Source organism: Culex pipiens, chromosome 3 (assembly GCF_016801865.2).
Source record: "Culex pipiens pallens isolate TS chromosome 3, TS_CPP_V2, whole genome shotgun sequence".
Classification (NCBI taxonomy): Eukaryota; Metazoa; Arthropoda; class Insecta; order Diptera; family Culicidae; genus Culex; species Culex pipiens.
The window spans coordinates 181,027,155-181,046,878 of NC_068939.1; the positions used below are offsets into that span (position 1 = coordinate 181,027,155).

At 35.7% G+C, this 19,724-nt stretch overlaps 2 protein-coding genes across 2 annotated transcripts; one reads left to right on the forward strand and one right to left on the reverse strand.

Annotated features, from left to right (window-relative positions):
• Nucleotides 1–11,569: 11,569 nt before the first annotated feature.
• Nucleotides 11,570–14,200, reverse strand: LOC120423931 (uncharacterized). Its single transcript, XM_039587913.1, has one exon. It carries the CDS (start codon nt 14,198–14,200, stop codon nt 11,570–11,572), a length of 2,631 nt encoding a protein of 876 aa, XP_039443847.1.
• A 2,677-nt stretch (nt 14,201–16,877) lies between these two features.
• Nucleotides 16,878–17,586, forward strand: LOC120423942 (general odorant-binding protein 56d-like). Its single transcript, XM_039587926.2, has 3 exons — nt 16,878–17,038; nt 17,106–17,252; nt 17,320–17,586. The coding sequence occupies exons 1-3, from the start codon at nt 16,985–16,987 to the stop codon at nt 17,530–17,532; spliced, it is 414 nt and encodes a 137-aa protein (XP_039443860.1). The 5' UTR covers nt 16,878–16,984; the 3' UTR covers nt 17,533–17,586.
• The last annotated feature ends 2,138 nt before the right edge of the window (nt 17,587–19,724 follow it).

Genomic DNA, 19,724 nt, shown 5'->3' on the forward strand with positions numbered 1-19,724 from the left:
AGAATTTTAAAACATTGATGCTAAATATTAAAAAAAATAAGTATTCAATGTCTTCAAAAACAATGACTTCAATAACAAGGTTGTTAATCGATAAAATTATCGTCGGTAAAGAAGTACTAAACTAACAGGTTATCGTTATAAATACAAATTACAAATTACAAATTACAAATTACAAATTACAAATTACAAATTACAAATTACAAATTACAAATTACAAATTACAAATTACTAATTACAAATTACAAATAACAAATTTCAAATTACAAATTACAAATTACAAATTACAAATTACAAATTACAAATAACAAATAACAAATTACAAATTACAAATTACAAATGACAAATTACAACTTACAACTTACAAATTACAAATTACAAATTACAAATTACAAATTACAAATTACAAATTACAAATTACAAATTACAAATTACAAATTACAAATTACAAATTACAAATTACAAATTAAAAATTACAAATTACACATTACAAATTACAAATTACAAATTACAAATTACAAATTACAAATTACAAATTACAAATTACAAATTACAAATTACAAATTACAAATTACAAATTAAAAATTACAAATTACAAATTACAAATTACAAATTACAAATTACAAATTACAAATTACAAATTAAAAATTACAAATTACAAATTACAAATTACAAATTACAAATTACAAATTACAAATTACAAATTACAAATTACAAATTACAAATTACAAATTACAAATTACAAATTACAAATTACAAATTACAAATTACAAATTACAAATTACAAATTACAAATTACAAATTACAAATTACAAATTACAAATTACAAATTACAAATCACAAATTACAAATTACAAATTACAAATTACAAATTACAAATTACAAATTACAAATTACAAATTACAAATTACAAATTACAAATTACAAATTACAAATTACAAATTACAAATTACAAATTACAAATTACAAATTACAAATTACAAATTACAAATTACAAATTACAAATTACAAATTACAAATTACAAATTACAAATTACAAATTACAAATTACAAATTACAAATTACAAATTACAAATTACAAATTACAAATTACAAATTACAAATTACAAATTACAAATTACAAATTACAAATTACAAATTACAAATTACAAATTACAAATTACAAATTACAAATTACAAATTACAAATTACAAATTACAAATTACAAATTACAAATTACAAATTACAAATTACAAATTACAAATTACAAATTACAAATTACAAATTACAAATTACAAATTACAAATTACAAATTACAAATTACAAATTACAAATTACAAATGCCGGGACCGTGGTGTAGGGGTAAGCGTGATTGCCTCTCACCCAGTCAGCCTGGGTTCGATCCCAGACGGTCCCGGTGGCATTTTTCGAGACGAGATTTGTCTGATCACGCCTTCCGTCGGACGGGAAGTAAATGTTGGCCCCGGACTAATCTTAAAAGGTTAGGTCGTTAGCTCAGTCCAGGTGTAGGAGTCGTCTCCCTGGGTCCTATCTCGGTGGAGTCGCTGGTAGGCAGTTGGACTAACAATCCAAAAGTCGTCAGTTCGAATCCCGGGGTGGATGGAAGCTAAGGTGTAAAAGAGGTTTGCAATTGCCTCAACAATCAAGCCTTTGGACCAAGCTTCCCTGCACCGTGCGGTACACGCGGTACACTTGCACCTCGGGTTTGCTTTGCGCCTGCTTTGTTCGGTTTACACCCGTACCCGACTCACACGAACCGAGGGTATTTTGGTTCATCGTACCAGTGCACCACGACACTCTCGGTTTGCCGCGTCGGTTTTGTGTCTGGCACTCACCCATGGCATGAACCCGGTGTATTAGCCAAGGTGCTTCACTCGTTACGAGCCGAGGTACGTGCCGTGGTATGCGCTGGCGGTACAAAACGGGTTCAATACCACGACACGTACCACGGCACGCTGGGTTCATGCCATGGGTGAGTGCCAGACACAAAACCGATGGGGCGAGCCGAGAGTGTCGTGGTGCGCTGGTACGATGTACCAAGATACCAATACAAAAATGGGTTCAGGCACGTACCGAAGCTAGAAAACCAAACCCGCGGTGTGCGTTGGCACTGGCGCATGGGAAGCTTGCTTTGGACACCTAGGGGAACTATACCCTTTCTCAGCCTATTTCTATTATCGGCCTATCAGCACTTTGATCATGAATTACAGCTTATATAAAGTGTTTTTGACTGTTCCAAAGTAATAAATAGCTCAAATAAAAGTGAGCAAGCAACTCTCCATTGTTGAAACATCTGAAAATGTTGATTTAATAGCAGAAACGGCAAAACTGATGAGAATTGGTCGAACGGCTTAGTGTGATTAAAATGGGTATATTTCCCCTAGTTTCGAGTAGGAATCTCGCAATCGAGAACGCCAAGGCAATGCTGTAGAGCGAATAATTTGATTTTGATTTTGAAATTACAAATTACAAATTACAAATTACAAATTACAAATTACAAATTACAAATTACAAATTACAAATTACAAATTACAAATTAAAAATTACAAATTACAAAAAATACCTTTTTTTTAAATAACTCAAATTTTATAATGAGTATCACTTCTTAGAGTTTTTTTTTCTTGAAGAATCACCAAATTATCAATTTTTTTTCAAACAAATCGAAGTTTTGTATCCTTTTTCACTTTATAAGAGTTTTGTTCTGTAAGAAACACAAATTATCTCAAAATTTAGTATGTTTCGAAATACTAATTTACAAAATTTCACTTCGTTTGATACCCATATAAAAATCATAAAAAATTAGTATTCTCGGAAAAATACAGTTTTTTGTGAAATTGAAGTACTTAACAAAAAATATCTCAATTAAAGTGAAAAGGCTTACAAAATTTCTCTTCGTTTAATACTCATAATGCGGACTATGAAAATTTTAGCATTTGCGAAGAAGTACGGAATTTTGTGATAATTTTAGTATTTTATTTTTATTTTAGAATGTTACAAAGGTCGAAGGACCGAAATTTTGAACAATTAACACAAAAAATGTATAAAGTCCAGACTCGACTATCTGAAGTTCGGTTATCCGAAGGTTTCTTAGGAATTTGAAATAATTATTTATTATAACTGGGTAATTCTCCGCCAACTCACACAGCAGTTGCCCCGACCCCTCTTCGATTTGCGTGAAACTTTGTCCAAAGGGGTAACTTTTGTCCCTGATCACGAATCCGAGGTCCGTTTTTTGATATCTCGTGACGGAGGGGCGGTACGACCCCTTCCATTTTTGAACATGCGAAAAAAGAGGTGTTTTTCAATAATTTGCAGCCTGAAACGGTGATGAGATAGAAATTTGGTGTCAAAGGGACTTTTATGTAAAATAAGACGCCCGATTTGATGGCGTACTCAGAATTCCGAAAAAAACGTATCCGAAAAAAACGACGAAACAAAGAGAAACGCAAAAAGTAACTTTTTCAAAACTTTTTTTCGTAAATTCGCGATAACTCGTGATGTTTATAAGCAAACCCCTTATGTCTATATATCAAAATTTTTGTAATTTTCTGTTCTACAACTTTGTACAACATTGTTACACTCTAAAAAATAACCCTGCAAAGTTAGAAAAAACATGAAATTTTAAAATGAAAAATTTTGTTCTAAATGAAAAAATGACCCTTCTGGGTCAATGTAGATTCGAAAAGTACATTAAATTTCCCATAAAATGACATGTTCCAAAATTTTTTACAGTCAAGTAACGGAAAATGGGAGAGTTTTTAAAACTTTTTTAGTGTTTTTTTCGATGAAAAATACGTTTTTTCGGAATTCTGAGTACGCCATCAAATCGGGCGTCTTATTTTACATAAAAGTCCCTTTGACACCAAATTTCTATCTCATCACCGTTTCAGGCTGCAAATTATTGAAAAACACCTCTTTTTTCGCATGTTCAAAAATGGAAGGGGTCGTACCGCCTCTCCGTCACAAGATATCAAAAAACGGACCTCGGATTCGTGATCAGGGACAAAAGTTACCCCTTAGGACAAAGTTTCATGCAAATCGAAGAGGGGTCGGGACAACTTTTCCCGATTTACTATTATTAATTTTGATCGAGTCATGGGCAAAACATTTATTTTCTTGTGTTTTTTTTTTATTTTTTCTCTTTTTACATAAAATTTGAGGTCTGCTCTGTCAAATTTGAATGATTTATTAGTTATGATTAGTAATCAATGATTACCTGTTACTTTACCAAATGCATTTTTTTAACATTTCATCATCGCCATTTTCGTCAATGCAAAATTTACAAGTCATGTCATGTCATGTAATTTTTGAGGCCATATTTCGGATTATCAAGTCTAGAATGCCTTCTCGAAAACGTGCAAATTTTCAAAATTTTCATTTGGGTTCGATGAAAAGAATTGTTTAAAATTTACTGTATTACAGTTTTAATGTAAAATAATCAAATACTATGTGGGCGAATGATATTTTGTAAACATTTTCAATTTATTATTATTTTTTGTGATAAATACTCAAATATTCACAAAATACCGTTTTTTTTTTTGAAAAATATGGGTTTCAAAGGACGCCAAACCTTGAATAGATTTTCACTTTGTAAAAAAATTAGTGTAAAATATTTAAACTTTTACAATATGCTGTAATTCTTGTAAAAATAGTATTTAATGCTAAAAATGATAATATTGTGAAATAGTAGTTTATGCAACAAGTTGCGAAAGAAGATTTTTTCAGCTCGAGTTGTACATTTATCCAACGAGGTTTACCGAGTTGGATAAATACGACGAGTGCTGAAAAAATCAAGTTTTGCAACGAGTTGCTTACAATATTTTTTGCAATTCCGAAAAACGCTTCTTGAATGGAATTTTATGTCAAACATTCATGTGTTTAGTAAATTCACCGTTCAAAACAAAAAAATATTTCAAAATGTTACTTTTCGATATTAGTGTTGAAAAGTTCAACTTTTCAGCACCCATTTCAGTGCTGAAAAGTAGAACTTTTCAGCACTGGTATTGAAAGGTATTAATTTTCCTTTCTGTTATTTATTGTAGGGAAAAGTAGGCCGTTTCGTTTCTCCAGAAGGACAGGAAAAGTTGACAGTTTTACAGCGAAATTGCAAAAATCAAATTATAACAAATAACTATTTTCAAATAATACAATAAAATGTATAAAATATTTTTTTATTTCTAATTGTATTTTTTTTAGTTAAAATTTTAGTATTTCTAATTGTAAAACAGTGAGTGAGATAGTTGTTCGATTGAGATACTCCTATTATTTATTGTTGAGCAAGCTGCACTGTTTGTTTAAAAACTCACTTATATTTTTCATTGTATTTTTTTTTCAAGGTTAATTTTTCACACAGTTATTTTTAATTGACTAATATTATGTATAAGGACATAATTACTCCGAATCTACCAGCTTGCCAGCATGTACCTACTATTGCAAAGCTGTGCAAAACTCGTTTCCCTCCTCTCAAATCCTAGTTCGGCATGCCTCGGCCGGCACATCGCGTCACGTTCAAAACTAGTCGGATGCCATTGGGAAAAATCGTGTTATCTGCACTTCTATGATCGGCGTGGAGTCCGCTGGGAGGAGAAAATTGCATCCATTTGAAAACTCCACGAGAGTGCGCCCCGTTGCACATCCTCCAACTGACCAAACTAGTTGCAACGCGGTCTACGAGGTTTGGTTTGGTATATCTTCTCTTCCTCCTTCTAGCCTTATCAAATGTTTTCCTCCACTCAGGTATTGGCATGGCGAATCGAGAGATGCAGCAGCAGCAGCTGTACCAGGCAGTAGCCTCTCAACGTGCATCAAAGCGGTGCAGAAATGGCAAAGAAAGAGAGCATCCAAACTACCTCTGCTACGGTATTGTTGTGTGTAGCATCTTCTTCGTCTGGCCGAGCCCAAGCACCGTATGAGAAAATGAAAAACCCATCCTCGCGGAACCACTCGGAACCGGTGGGGGAACCCGGGAGGGGAATGGGAAGGGAGGAACCCGTTGTTCCGATGCCGGCGAGGAAGTAGAAAATGGAACGAGTGAGGGAAAAAAACTCAAAAAAGTCGCAGTTTCAAATCGCCGATCCATGCTCTCTTGGTACAATTTCAGAAAATGTGCAGCTGAAATAAACAACAGATGTTGTTTCGCTTTTTCGCTAGATAGTAGGAATAAAAAGAGAGCAATCCACCCCGCTCGGTGATGATCCTAGCCAGGCCTCGCAGTGCAGAGCTTGTGAAGCAGACGCGGCGAACGCGAAAGAGCGCACTCGAACCTGCAAGTTCTGAGGGAGACGATAGTTGCATAAGCGTCTTATTTGCAAAAATCCATCAATTAATTGGAGTTAAAAATTATGCGCACTCTTGCTGGGATTTGCTCTTATAGAAAAATGATGAACATTTTTATAAAGTTAAATTTATCCCAAATTTCAGCTTAAAAAGTAAATCGGACCTTTTTGTGGTTTTATTAATTGAGTATTTATTAAACGAAAAAATGTTTTTTTGTTCACATTTCATTTTAAAGATGTTCAAAAAAATACCTAAAATTCGAGTGAGTATTTTTTGATTTTTATTAAAATAAGAATCAATAAAAAAATAAATTATAAGCCATGCCTTTAACATTTTCATGTCCAATATTGGCTAAAACGCATTATATTTCATTTCAGTTGTGTTACAATTATTTGTTGTAAAAAATGCAAGAAAGAATGTTTTACAAAACATCAATTGTATTGTTTCTTTATTTTTTAATTTGTTGCATCCATACTTTGGTATTAGTTAGATAAATAACAGCGACCAAAATATGCTCTTGGTTCACAGTAAATACCATGAAATCATACCAAAATCAGTTTGAAGTTTTTTTTTGACCAAGCATCCGAAGTATACTAAGATTGAAAAATAAATAAAAAATATGGTAAAATTAAACTGGGTACAAGTAAACCGAAAGATTCTCAAAGTAAACAGTTTCCCAAAGTTTTCAGAGATATTTTGTAAAAGTTGGTAAAAGTACTGAAATTTCTTCAAAAATATCAAAGTTTGGTATCTCGACTTTACATGACGACGGTTTTACAAATTTCTTTAGGGAGTAAATCAATGAATTAAAAAATCAACTTTCAATATTTAATTTCCAATTAAAGCATTAGTTTTGAAATATCGTTATGATATAAAACTAATTACCTTGACAAAAAAATCAAATTTTCCCACAGTATCGGAATAATTTGGGTAGAAGATTGAAATTCCATAAAATATCCAAATTTGGTTTTTGAACTACAAAAGTTTTATCATTTCTCAAAATATCGGAATAATTATCCTTGAATTTTCAACGGTTCTCGATTACCAAACTATAGTATTGATACAACAAAAAATGTATTTCTACGAATTTCCATTTTATTAACCTCTGTCATACAAATTCGTTCTGATTTTTAAGATACAGGTACAAAAAAAAACACAAAAAGAGCGTTTCATAAAAAAAACTACACAATTATCAAATTTCGATATCTCAGCACATAATTTAGTAATTTCCTAGAATTTCTCAAGTTTCGAGATTTTAAATTTTGTATCCTTTTGACCTTTTCAAAAGGTTACTAAACTGAATTTCGAAATTATTCCTATTGAAAAGAGAAAATTTCATGTAATTTAACTTTTTAAACATTGAAAATTGAACCAATAATTTCAAAAATATCATGAGATGAATAGTTAGAGCTGATTCGATGAGACTACACTGAAATAAAAAAAAGTGCCAAATTTCAATTAAGGAAGGAGATTTCAGTGTAAGTAAAAACCCATAAAAAAATGATTTCAAATGCGTTTTATTCTAGTTCTATTGTTTTGCAATTATCAGTTTTCAAAAAATTATTTAATGAAAACAAAAATGTTTAGCGAAAAAAACTTTTTGTGGTACTGTACATAGAAAATTTTCAAAAATTCAAAAGATTTTTTTATAAACCCAAACATACTAAAAATGATTCTAAACACAGGGGAATGCAATTGAAATCGATTTCAGCTGATGCACTTAAATTTCAATTGACATTTTCAAGTTTTTTGAAAAAAAATTTTTTGCTCCCTGATTTTTCGGGCCGCTTTTGAAGGGGGGAGAGAGGTGACAAAAACTTTTAAAAATATTTGTACCAGCCTAAACATAAAGAGACAGCAGTGGTCTGATCAACAACGTATAAAAATGAAAATTGCAGGATTTTTTTCAGCTCTGTTTTTTTTTGCATTGATGCTGTTCTTTCATAAAATATTAAGAAATTGCAAAAAATACCATTTCTCGTAAACAAATATCCAAAAAATATTCACTTGAAAACGATGCACTTTATAAAAAAAACAATAGAGTCATCTTCGATTGCAATTTTGATTTTGTTGCTAAAAATGATATTTGATTATCTTCAAAAATCTTGATTTTTAAGTTGATATCTCCTAAACTCTAAACTCAAAAAATACGTTTGTTCACTATAAAGCACTATAAAATATTTTTTTGAGTACCGTCATCAGGGGTGACATTGGGTCTGGGGGGTGAAATTGGGTCATACAAATTTCAGCATTTTTGGGTCATACAAAAATGCTGAAATTTGTATGACCCAATTTCACCCCCCAGACCCAATGTCACCCCTGACGACGGTATTTAACCTTCAGGCCTACGCAAATTTACTTCGAGTTTTTTTCTCCCTCTCTTTCGAGTTCTCTCGAAATTTCCTCAAAAATATTTGACAGGAATTAAAATTGTAAATTAAAAGAAAACATGTGTAATCGATTTCAACATTTAAGAACATTTTGCATAACGTTTTTTTATGAAAATAAAATCAAATAAAGTGTTTTGAACCTTTTAAAAATTCCAAATTTTGTACCACAAAAGTCGTAAAAGATAAGAAAAAATATATATTTTCTCAATTTCATTGATCGTTTGCAAATTTGTCACTGAAGTTTAACTGTAATAAAGCATTAATCAATTTTTTTTGGATGGTCTGGTCAGGCTTGGAATTAGAAATTCTATTTTATAATTTTTTCACTGAATTTATTGTAATATTTTTTTCTCCCTGATTTTTACGTCCTTATCCGATTTTTGGTCTTATCTGCAAATAGTTTAAAAGTGCCCTATTTGATTAAACATCCAAAAAATACGTTATAAAATGAATTATTAATGTGATTTAAATTTTCAGCTATAATTATTTTTTGCCCCCTGATGTTTTGAGGCATTTTTGAAAAAGGCTGTCCTAAACAGCGAGGAAAATAATTAAAACTTTTTTATACCATTAAATGAGTACAAATCAACTTATAAGAAAACAAAAAAAAAACCATTAGCCACTCTAGCAATCACTTCCGCGAAGAAAGAGATAAACCTTGAAACCGATGCGCTGCGCTATCGCGTGTAGTGTGCTTCTTCTTTCAGCACGCGGCTGCGACTGTAACCACGCCACGGCACGTGACATCAAACAGAACACGACAAGAAGAACTGCAGCAGCATCACACCGCAGCCCGCAACGTTGCCTGCTAGGATGAGACTCGAACTCATGGACTTGGTTGGATCTTCCACCGCGCGAACCTTGCCGCCTGCTACTCGCGTGTTGCAGCCAAGTCACGAAACCATACAATTCGCGAGGTGTGCAACGCAGACGGCTGTGACTCTGCAGCGACGACCCGACAATTTATAGCTTTTTCTCTTCCCCTTCTGACTGTGCATGTTGGAAAGAGAACAAATGACGACGCTGAAGACGACTTGCTTCGCGTTCGGGATGTCGAGATTCTCGAGAAGAAGCCTTCCTTGTTCTTTTCTTCGGCCCGACTCGACTCGAACATTTCCATTTTCTGCTCTTTTCGATAGTTTTGCTGCCAAGAAAGCATGCGAGCATCTTGAAGAAATTGCGAAGAAATGCAACTGGTTGCAACGGCAGCAGCAGCAGCGCGCAAAGTTCTTCCGTTGCAGCCAGCAGGGAGAAAGAGAAGGCTGAAAGTGTGGAAACTATCGCTGCTGATGATTACGTTGGCGAAGGCGAGCACGAGAGGAACAGACTGTATAGAGTGGTGAAGCTGCTCAAGATTGCGAGGGGGAAAACGATAGTTTGTTTGAGACGTTGTAGCAAGGATCTAGATAAGCATAATAACTCTACTCATAATATTGATATATTATGTTCTAAATAATTTCTTAGAAGAAGTTGATACCAAATTAGTCTGAAATATCACTCTTGAACAGTAAAAATGGGTACTAACTTAATCATAATTTTCAAATAAAGAATTTAGTTTATTTTAAAATCTCGGATAAGTTTTCAAAAAGACGTAAGAGCCATTGGTAAACAAAGCCTTTTTTGCCCCGGTAATCGACGTGCTTACGAAAAATCATTTTCAAAAATGCTTGAGATTGTTCATCTACACGTCCTTTAAGTGCCCTAAACTTAAAACAAATGAAATATTGTTTAAATTTTGAGAAAAACGAAAATTAGTGCCGGAGGTCACGATGGCTCTTACGGCTTTTTGAAAACTCACCCGAGAAATGTTGTATTATGGATCGCAGATTTCCTGAAGAATTCGAGTTCTGCGACCCCATTTTAGTCAAAATTGAGTGATTGATTGCCTTTTACATTGAAAAATGCCAATTTTAAAAATTTATCTTTCGCCATTTTGGCCGCAATCTTGGATTAAAAATTTCCAGATCACTTTAGATAATTTGTTATCGTCCTGATTGTGCTATCTTGTCGCATGTCAATTTTAGACCAAATTGAGTCAAGAACGTCATTTTGTGCAGCTTTCAATGGCTCACTTTTTGACCTTAACAAATCCACAAAATTCGATTTCAATCCTGAATTATTCAACAAAAACCTTAAAAACTGCGTGCAATCTTGTCACTTTTCATAAGGAGAGGAATTCTCTTCGTTTTTGCTAATCGACTTTTCACCGTATTTTTGGATTTGAATGATTTTTTTTTTGTCAATTCATTAGGTCCAAATAAGCCATTTTGCATCATTGGTTTTACATCTCCATGCAAATTTGGGGGCTGCCCAGAATGTGCCAAGATTTTTTTTTTCGAAAATCTGTACCTTGAGAAGGGATTTTCTGATGGATTTGGTGTCTTCGACAAAGTTGTAGGTAATTTTTAGGACTACATATTCTGAAAAAATAGGTACACGAAAAAAACATTTTTTACTTACTATTTGTTTCACAAAAATCGTTTTAAATGAATTTTACCCCTATGGATTTATTTTTATTTTTTTATATGACAAAATTTGCCAATTTTGAGCTATAACGGTAATAACGGATATTTTTTTTTGCCAAGTTATGTTTTTTTTCAAATAGCTTATTTTGGAAAATTCCCCCGAAAATTAAAAAAAAAAAGCGCAATAAGTTTTTGGATGTAATGTTGAATTCAGAATTAAAAAGCACTTTTGTGAATTTTGATTAAAATACACCGTTTTTGAGTAAAAGCCATGTTTTAAGTTAAAATTTTCAGAAAAATGGTCCATCCTCGTCCACCCTTGAAAAAAACATATTTTGAAAGCTGAGAACATTTTCCTGTCTTTTTTGGAAATTGTTGATTCAAAATTTGGTTGCTTAGAGATGGACTTGCTTACTTTACTTTACTTTATCAGCAACAGGTCTATCGACCCAACGCTGAACTAATCGAAGATTTCCAGGATGCTCGATCTTGGGCCGCTCGTCTCCAGTCGCCCACAATGTTGGCCGCTCTTGCATCTTCGTCGACTGCACACAGCCAACGCGTACGAGGCCTTCCACGAAGCCGACGACCCCGTCCAGGTTCGCTGCTGAATATCGTTTTAGCCGCCCGCTCGTCCGACATTCTGGCTACATGTCCAGCCCACTTTAGCCTGTCGTGCTTGATGACTTTTACGATATCAGCATGTTTGTAGTCTTGGTACAGCTCGAAGTTCATGCGCCTGCGCCACCGGTCTCCTACTTGCTTGCCGCCGAAGATAGAACGCAGGATTCTCCGCTCGAAGACCCCAAGTGCTCTCTGGTCAGCCTCCTTTAGCGTCCACGACTCGTGACCGTAAAGAGCTACAGGGAGTATCAAGGTCCTGTACAGCGTGATTTTCGTAGGCGTCCTTAGGCTGCGGGACCTTAGCTGGCTACGAAGACCGTAGAAGGCCCTGTTTGCAGCACTAATCCGCCGTTTCACTTCGCAGCTCACATCGTTGTCGCACGTCACAAGTGTACCAAGATATACAAACTCATCCACCACCTCATATCTTTCTCCATCTATTTCCACCTCCGAAACACCATCACCTGCACTGCCACGCGTTCTGCCAGCAACCAGATACTTGGTCTTGGCAGTGTTGATGGTCAGTCCGATCTTCGCAGCTTCCCGCTTGAAAGGGACGAACGCCTCCTCCACTGAACGACGATCAATACCAATGATGTCGATGTCGTCAGCGTATCCAAGCAGCATGTGCGATTTAGTGATGAGTGTTCCGTTTCTTTGCACGCCTGCCCTTCGAGCAGCACCTTCCAACGCTATGATGAACAGTAAGTTCGAGAGAGCATCGCCCTGCTTCAATCCATCCAACGTAACGAAAGCTTCAGATGTCTCGTTAGCTATTCGCACGCTTGATTTTGCTCCGTCGAGCGTTGCACGAATCAGTCTAATTAGCTTCGCCGGAAAGCCGTGTTCTAGCATAATTTTCCAAAGTTCGTTTCTTTTGACTGAATCGTACGCCGCCTTGAAGTCGATGAACAAATGGTGTGTTTGCAGGTTGTACTCTCGGAACTTGTCGAGGATTTGTCGCAAAGTGAACATCTGGTCCGTCGTTGACCGACCCGCTCGAAAACCGCACTGGTATTCGCCGACAAAGGTCTCGGTCAACGGTCTCAGCTTGCTCCACAGGATTCGGGATAGTACTTTGTACGCTGAGTTGAGGATTGTGATGCCTCGATAGTTGGCACAATCGAGTCTTTGCCCTTTCTTGTAGATTGGGGTGATGAGCCCGTCTAACCAGTCGGTCGGAAGCTGTTCTTCGCACCAAATTCGCTGGACGATTTGATGCAGAATCTCGATCATCCGCGCGCTCCCGTGCTTGAAAAGTTCGGCCGGAAGTCCGTCCTTTCCCGCGGATTTCGCGTTCTTGAGCTCCTTTACGGCTTTTTCCACGTCCTCCAACGTAGGCGGGTCCACAGCTATTCCATCATCCTCAACGTTCATCCTGTCCTCGACGATTCCCTCTCGCGTCTCACCGTTCAACAGCTGTTGGAAGTGCTCCTTCCACCTGGCCGCTACCGCTGTCTTATCTGTCAACAGGTTACCTTCCCTGTCGTTGCACATAACAGGGGAAGGCGTCGCTTTCTTTCTTACACCGTTGACAGTTGCATAAAACCTCCGCTTATCGTTCGCGTTGTACTGTGCTTGAGCTTCGGCAAGTACTCTCTCGTCGTACTCCCGTTCTTTTCGGCGGTGGATTCGTTTCTCAGCTCGTCGCAGCTCACTGTATCGCTCACAGTTTCGGCGCGTACCCTTAACCAGCATACGTTTCCTGGCCTCGTTCTTCTCGTCCGTCACTCGCTGGCACTCCGCATCGAACCACCCTTTGGGTTTGCGTCCTCTGGTCGTGCCGATCACTTCGGTAGCCGTTGTGTTGACGATGCTCTGGAGGGCTCCCCATTGCTCGTCCAGGTTACCCGTAGGCGCGTCCTCGTTGATCCGCTCGTCGAGCTTCCGACTGTACTCTGCAGCAACGTCGCTGCTCGCGAGGCGCTGGACGTTCAACCGCGCTATCCTCGCAGTCCGCGGGGTTAGCACGTTCGACAGCCTAGCTATGATCTTGCACGCTACCAGGAAGTGATCGGAGTCGATGTTCGGTCCTCTGTACGATCGGACGTCCATCACGTCCGAGAAGTGTCGACCATCCACCAAAACGTGATCGATTTGTGTGCACGATTCGCCATTCGGGTGGCGCCAGGTGTGCTTCCGAATGTTCATGCGCGCAAAGAAGGTGCTACAGATAGCCATTCCTCTGGCTGCGGCGAAATTGACCAAACGTAGGCCGTTGTCATTCGTGCGAGGATGAAGGCTCTCCTTGCCGATGACAGGATGGAAGAAGGCTTCCCTTCCGACCTGCGCGTTTGCGTCTCCGATGACTATCTTCACGTCGTGTCTTGGGCACTCTCCATAGGTCTTGTCGAGACGCTCGTAGAAAGCGTCTTTATCGTCATCGGGCTTGTCGTTCGTCGGCGCGTAGATGTTGATCAGGCTGTAGTTGAAGAATTTGCCCTTCATTCTGAACACGCAGATCCGGTCATTCACCACCTTCCACTTGATGACTCGGTTCTTCTGATCCCCAATCACTACGAAACCGACTCCACTCCACTGGACTTGCAAAGAATAAAAAAATCGAAGATTGACTTTTCTAAGTACTAGCTCAATCGATGAAAACTTGGAAACTATTGATTCGATTTTTAATGTTAAAACTGAAACTCGTGTGACTTTTGAAAAAATTGTTTAGGCCTCAAGTTAAAAAAAGAAGATATTTTCAGTAAGAGTCGTAAATTTATCCAACGAGGTTTACAGAGATGGATAAATACGACGAATGCTAAAATAAGTATGTCGATGTGAATAGTAAATTCACCATTCAAATCAAAATTAAATTGAAAAGCATTACTTTTCAATACAAGTTCTGAAAAGTCAATTTTTATAGTACTCATTTGAGTGCTAAAAGATATACTTTTCAGCACTTGAATCGAGAAAAAAAGTAATAAAAAAAAGTTAATACACAAAAAAATGATGGTAATACTCATCAGGAAATGGTGACAAATTTTGTGTCAAGGAAAAATGTGTAATATTACAGCAGAAATGAAAGAAACGTCATCATTTTCTGATGAATTTTTATCAGGTTCATATTTTGACACTTTTTTTTAGGTAAAATTATAAAAAAGGTAATATTCAACCAACCAAATTTTCAACCTTCCAAAACCCAACTTTTTTTTCTGTGTAGTTTCCAAACGGAATTGTAATAAAGACTAACATTTCAAAAGGGCCAAAATCTGCTCCAAGATACACAAAATAAAAGGAGAATAGTTACAGATATTATACATAAAGATGTTAGCATAAACTCAGAATGGAAATCAATTTGGTTAAAGGTAATCAAATAATTGTAACAAAATGCGTATACAGTCCAGACTCGATTATCCGAAGCCTCGATTATCCGAAGTTTCGATTATCCGAAGTTCAATTATCCGAAGGTTTGTATGGGACTTCGAATAATCGAATCATGACCAAAAAATTTTTTTTCGCATTACTTCATTTTCTTACTTCTAACATCTTTTAATAATAATTCTGCGACCTAATTTAAGTCATATTTGAATGGTTGAATGCATTTTTAATTAAAAAATGCACTTTTTTAATATTTTATTACCGCCATTTTGGCCGCCATCTTGGATTTATGATTTCCAAATCATTTAAGAGTAGTTTAGGGGTTAAGCTTAAGCTCAACAATCAAAAATAAGACAGCGAAAAAAAAATCGGGATTCAATTATCCGAAGTTTCGATTATCCGAAGTGAAATTTTTGCGAGGCCTTCGGATAACCGAGTCTGGACTGTTATTAAAAAATTTATTGTTTTTAAAGAACTATCATGCTGTAATTTTTTGTGTATCTTGATTTTTGAGACTTTTTTAAAAGGAAAGGCATAATAATTTTAAATAATATTTGGGCGATTTCAACTTTATATCCATAAACAAAAAAGTACAAATATCATCCTTTTCTGATTATTCTCAATTTTAGTGGTTAACTCTAACAAATAATGCAAAAATCTAAAACTTCATCAAAATTGAAAAAAAAGTTTTGAATTTTTCGTAATTTTTTTTTCCACTCTATCCGCTTAAAGGCATCAAATTCGAAAATGAATGGACAGATTTAGTAGCTGTGAATGTCTTCTTACGAAACAATCCAGAAAATTGAAAAAAGGGTATGTGGCTTTACATCTTTTCGGATTCACCCCAGAGACTTTATAACTAAGAATCAAGCGAATGTAATGTTCTTTCCCCTAATTAAATTTGTTCCCATATTGTTTTGGTCACCGAGAAATGATGTTAATTAAATTCTAATCGGACTATTTGGGTGAAAACTGACACAAATTTTAGAAGAAAGATGATGAAATTTTAGGTGGATAGGTCGACTTACACACATACTTCTTCAAATGGCCCTTCATTTGAAGAAGTATGTGTGTAAGTCGACCTATCCACCTAAAATTTCATCATCTTTCTTCAAAATTTGTGTCAGTTTTCACCGAAATAGTCCAATTAGAATTTAACTAACAATTCAATTTGTTTTCCAATTGCTTACAAATCGTCTATCCAGCCTTCAGTTTTCTTCAAATTTTGAGAGTTCTTTTCATCCATACTATCCTGGTACAATAAATGGCTTTTTTGTGACATTTTTATTATAGCTTCTTCAACGTTAAGCTTCATCCCCATAGAATTGTGAGAACAATTCACCCCACTTTTACTGAGCGAAACTCACTTCTCACCAGCGTGCACAATGTGCTCCCAGCCGTTGTGACGACGACACGCTCAATGGATGATACACTCATAAAAAAGCGCATTTAAACAACGTTGTTTTAATGAAGACGTCGGAAAAAGCCATTTAGCCGCAATAAAAACACTAGAGCCAAATGCTTCGGTGGAGGTAGTCTGACGTTTGCTGGGTTTTTTGTTGTTGTTTTTGTTGCTTCAGCTGTCAAAGCTGGTGGAAAAGACCTGACCCTGGACGATTTTACGAGCCCATAAATGTTTATCATTAAACCAGCAATAACCTTTCTCTTCTATGGTTGATGCGTTTGTACTTCCTTCTGGAGGTGAGGAATCGTGACAAACAAACTTTTTTTAAAGAAATATTTAAAAAAAATAATTAAGATAAGAACCACCCTAAGCGAGACTAACACTATCCTGAGGCGCTAAAAAATCATCAACGAACTACTCATCAGTGGCATTCAAAGCCTTAGCTCAGTTGAACGTGAGACTTGATCATTGCGAAACGCAAAACAGCTTGGCAGTTCGGTAGAAAAATGATGTCATTTAAAATTTTGTGTATTTTCGCAATTTTTGCTGGAAATTTTGTGGTTAGTATTGCCAAAAAATGTTAAAAAGTTGATCGAATTGTTTTAAAATATCCAATTAATTTTCTAGAGTAACTCTCACCAACAAGATGTGACCAAACTTCCCGACGTTGAAGGTTACAAGCTGCACTGCATCGAAGCAAGCGGAATCACCGAATCATCTGCCACAAAGCTACAAAGTGAAGATGAAATAGCAAGCCCCGATATGGCAACCAAGGTTGGCGACCAAAGAGTCACAACGCCTACTTTGATAAATTTTAATTTACAACTGTTATTCTTTCTAGTGCTACGTCCAGTGCTTCTTCCAGCGGCTGAGGCTGATGAATGAAAAGGGCGAGGTGCAGAAGGACACCCTGACCAAATTCTTAACTAAGGTCGTCGACGAGGAGAAGGCCAAGGCGATGGTGGCCAAGTGTGACACCCGGCGGACCAACCCGTGCGATACGGCCTACGATATGTTTGTTTGCTACCAGAAGAACAAGGCGAAGCTGTTTTGAGTTGTGTGATTATGTTTGATGATGTTGATCAGTAATAAAATTGTATAATCAGTTGATTAGCTAGATCTTTATCCGATGACTAGCAAAATCTTTCCATGCGTGATTCATTCGAAACAATGGCGTTAACAGGTGTGGGAAAATTAATGCAAGGTATTCAGAACGACTTTGTAGAGTAAGTTGTGTAATGCAGTTTATGAACGCCAAAGTAACTAAAAACTAAAAACTAAAAACTAAAAACTAAAAACTAAAAACTAAAAACTAAAAACTAAAAACTAAAAACTAAAAACTAAAAACTAAAAACTAAAAACTAAAAACTAAAAACTAAAAACTAAAAACTAAAAACTAAAAACTAAAAACTAAAAACTAAAAACTAAAAACTAAAAACTAAAAACTAAAAACTCAAAACTCAAAACTCAAAACTCAAAACTAAAAACTAAAAACTAAAAACTAAACTTTCAGAAGTCGTCACTCATGGTCACTATTTTTCAAAATCGAAAACATGCAAATATTTCACTGGAATGAAAAATACGGTGGCTAAACCTTGAAAATAGAGGTGGACAAAAAAAGAGCGAACCGCTCAAAGAGCCGGTTCACAAAAAAGAGCAAACGAACCATGGCTCACAAAAAAAGAGCCACGGTTCTTTTTGGAACTCTTATGCTTATTTATTGTCAAATTTGTCAGAATTATGTACACGGTGAACTTTTTCATGTACTTTAAATTACTACAAAATGATTTTCTAAACAAAATAAAAAAACTTTTCATTGCACAACTAAGACAATTGATAGAATTACCGAAGTACATATTTGAGTATTTAAAAATGCTTCGCTTGGAAAATTTTGCCGCAATACTACTAAATAACCATATGAGAATGTAGAAAGAGTTCACAGCACATTTTCTTATAATAAAATTTCATTAATTTTAGCAGAATTTAGACGCAATTTTGTAAAATTAATAACAATTTTCTCCAAAACTCGTTTTTGGTAGTTTTTGATTGCAAGTTCAAATTTACATAAAACATGAGGTCAAAAAATGTTTTGTATTAAATTTGATTTTTTTTTAAATCGCATAACTCGGCAACAATTCTTCTCTATGGCTCAAAAGATGCGCATTTTGGTCCCCTAAAATGTATCAAAAAATCTCGAAAATCAAAAAATACTAATTTTAGGGTATTGAGGCTTTGTTTAAAAAGAGTTAAATCGGAAAATATTTTTTTCCGTGTACCTATTTTTTTCTAAAAAGCCCACATTAATACCTACAACTTTGTCGAAGACTCCAAATCCTCAACAAAGTTTGAGCCAAATCAAAAGACACAAAAAATAAAAATGGTCGAAATCGGCCGATTTCGTAGAGAATTGCTGAATTGTGTTGTCACATTTCCATGGAAATTCTACTATTATTTCTTACTAATTGAGAATGCAAAAGCAAGTGCACATAGCCAGAGATAAAAATATAGATTAGTAGAAGTACAAACTAAATTTGTACTAATTTTCACCCAAATTTGGCTGTTTTCACAACAAGTTCTGTATTTTTGATATTTTTTTTTCGCTTTTTGTTTTACGGTCCATATGTAACACTTGTAACAACTTGCCGAAGACACTAAAACGGATAGACAATCCCTTCTGGAAATGAAAATTTTCGAATGTTCTCAAAGCACTTTTTTCGTAACGTAACTTTAATTTAACCAATGTATAACACGGTTACATTCAAAATTGTCTCTCTTTTCTCTACTCCCTCTAAACCCGGTTTATGCTTGTGCCCCTCCTTGCATGTATCTTCCGGTTCTAATCAGAAAATTTCGAGCACCTAAGACCGAGAAACGTTCGGGCAGCCACACTTCCAGCTGGAATGCATCCGTCCGTCCCGGGGATAAACGCACTTCCCGCGTAGCATGCTCCTCTGTTCAAAACAGAGTTTCGAATAAATTATCGAAAATTTTGCTTCCAATTTGCCTCCATTTAACGCGCACACCCAACCTCGAGTGTTTATGTTTTTAAGAAAGAAACAAAAAAACGAGAAAAATCCCTCCTTGTATCAGAAGCAGACTGTGCAGAGTTGTGCGGGCCTTCTTCCCCTTCTTTTATGGCGCTTAAACACACGTGTTCACCATGTTCCGACAGTTGTAGCTTCCGGGGGGTTGTTTCCCAACACACACCCATTCTATGTTATGTTTCATTATTACGTTTTGAGGAAA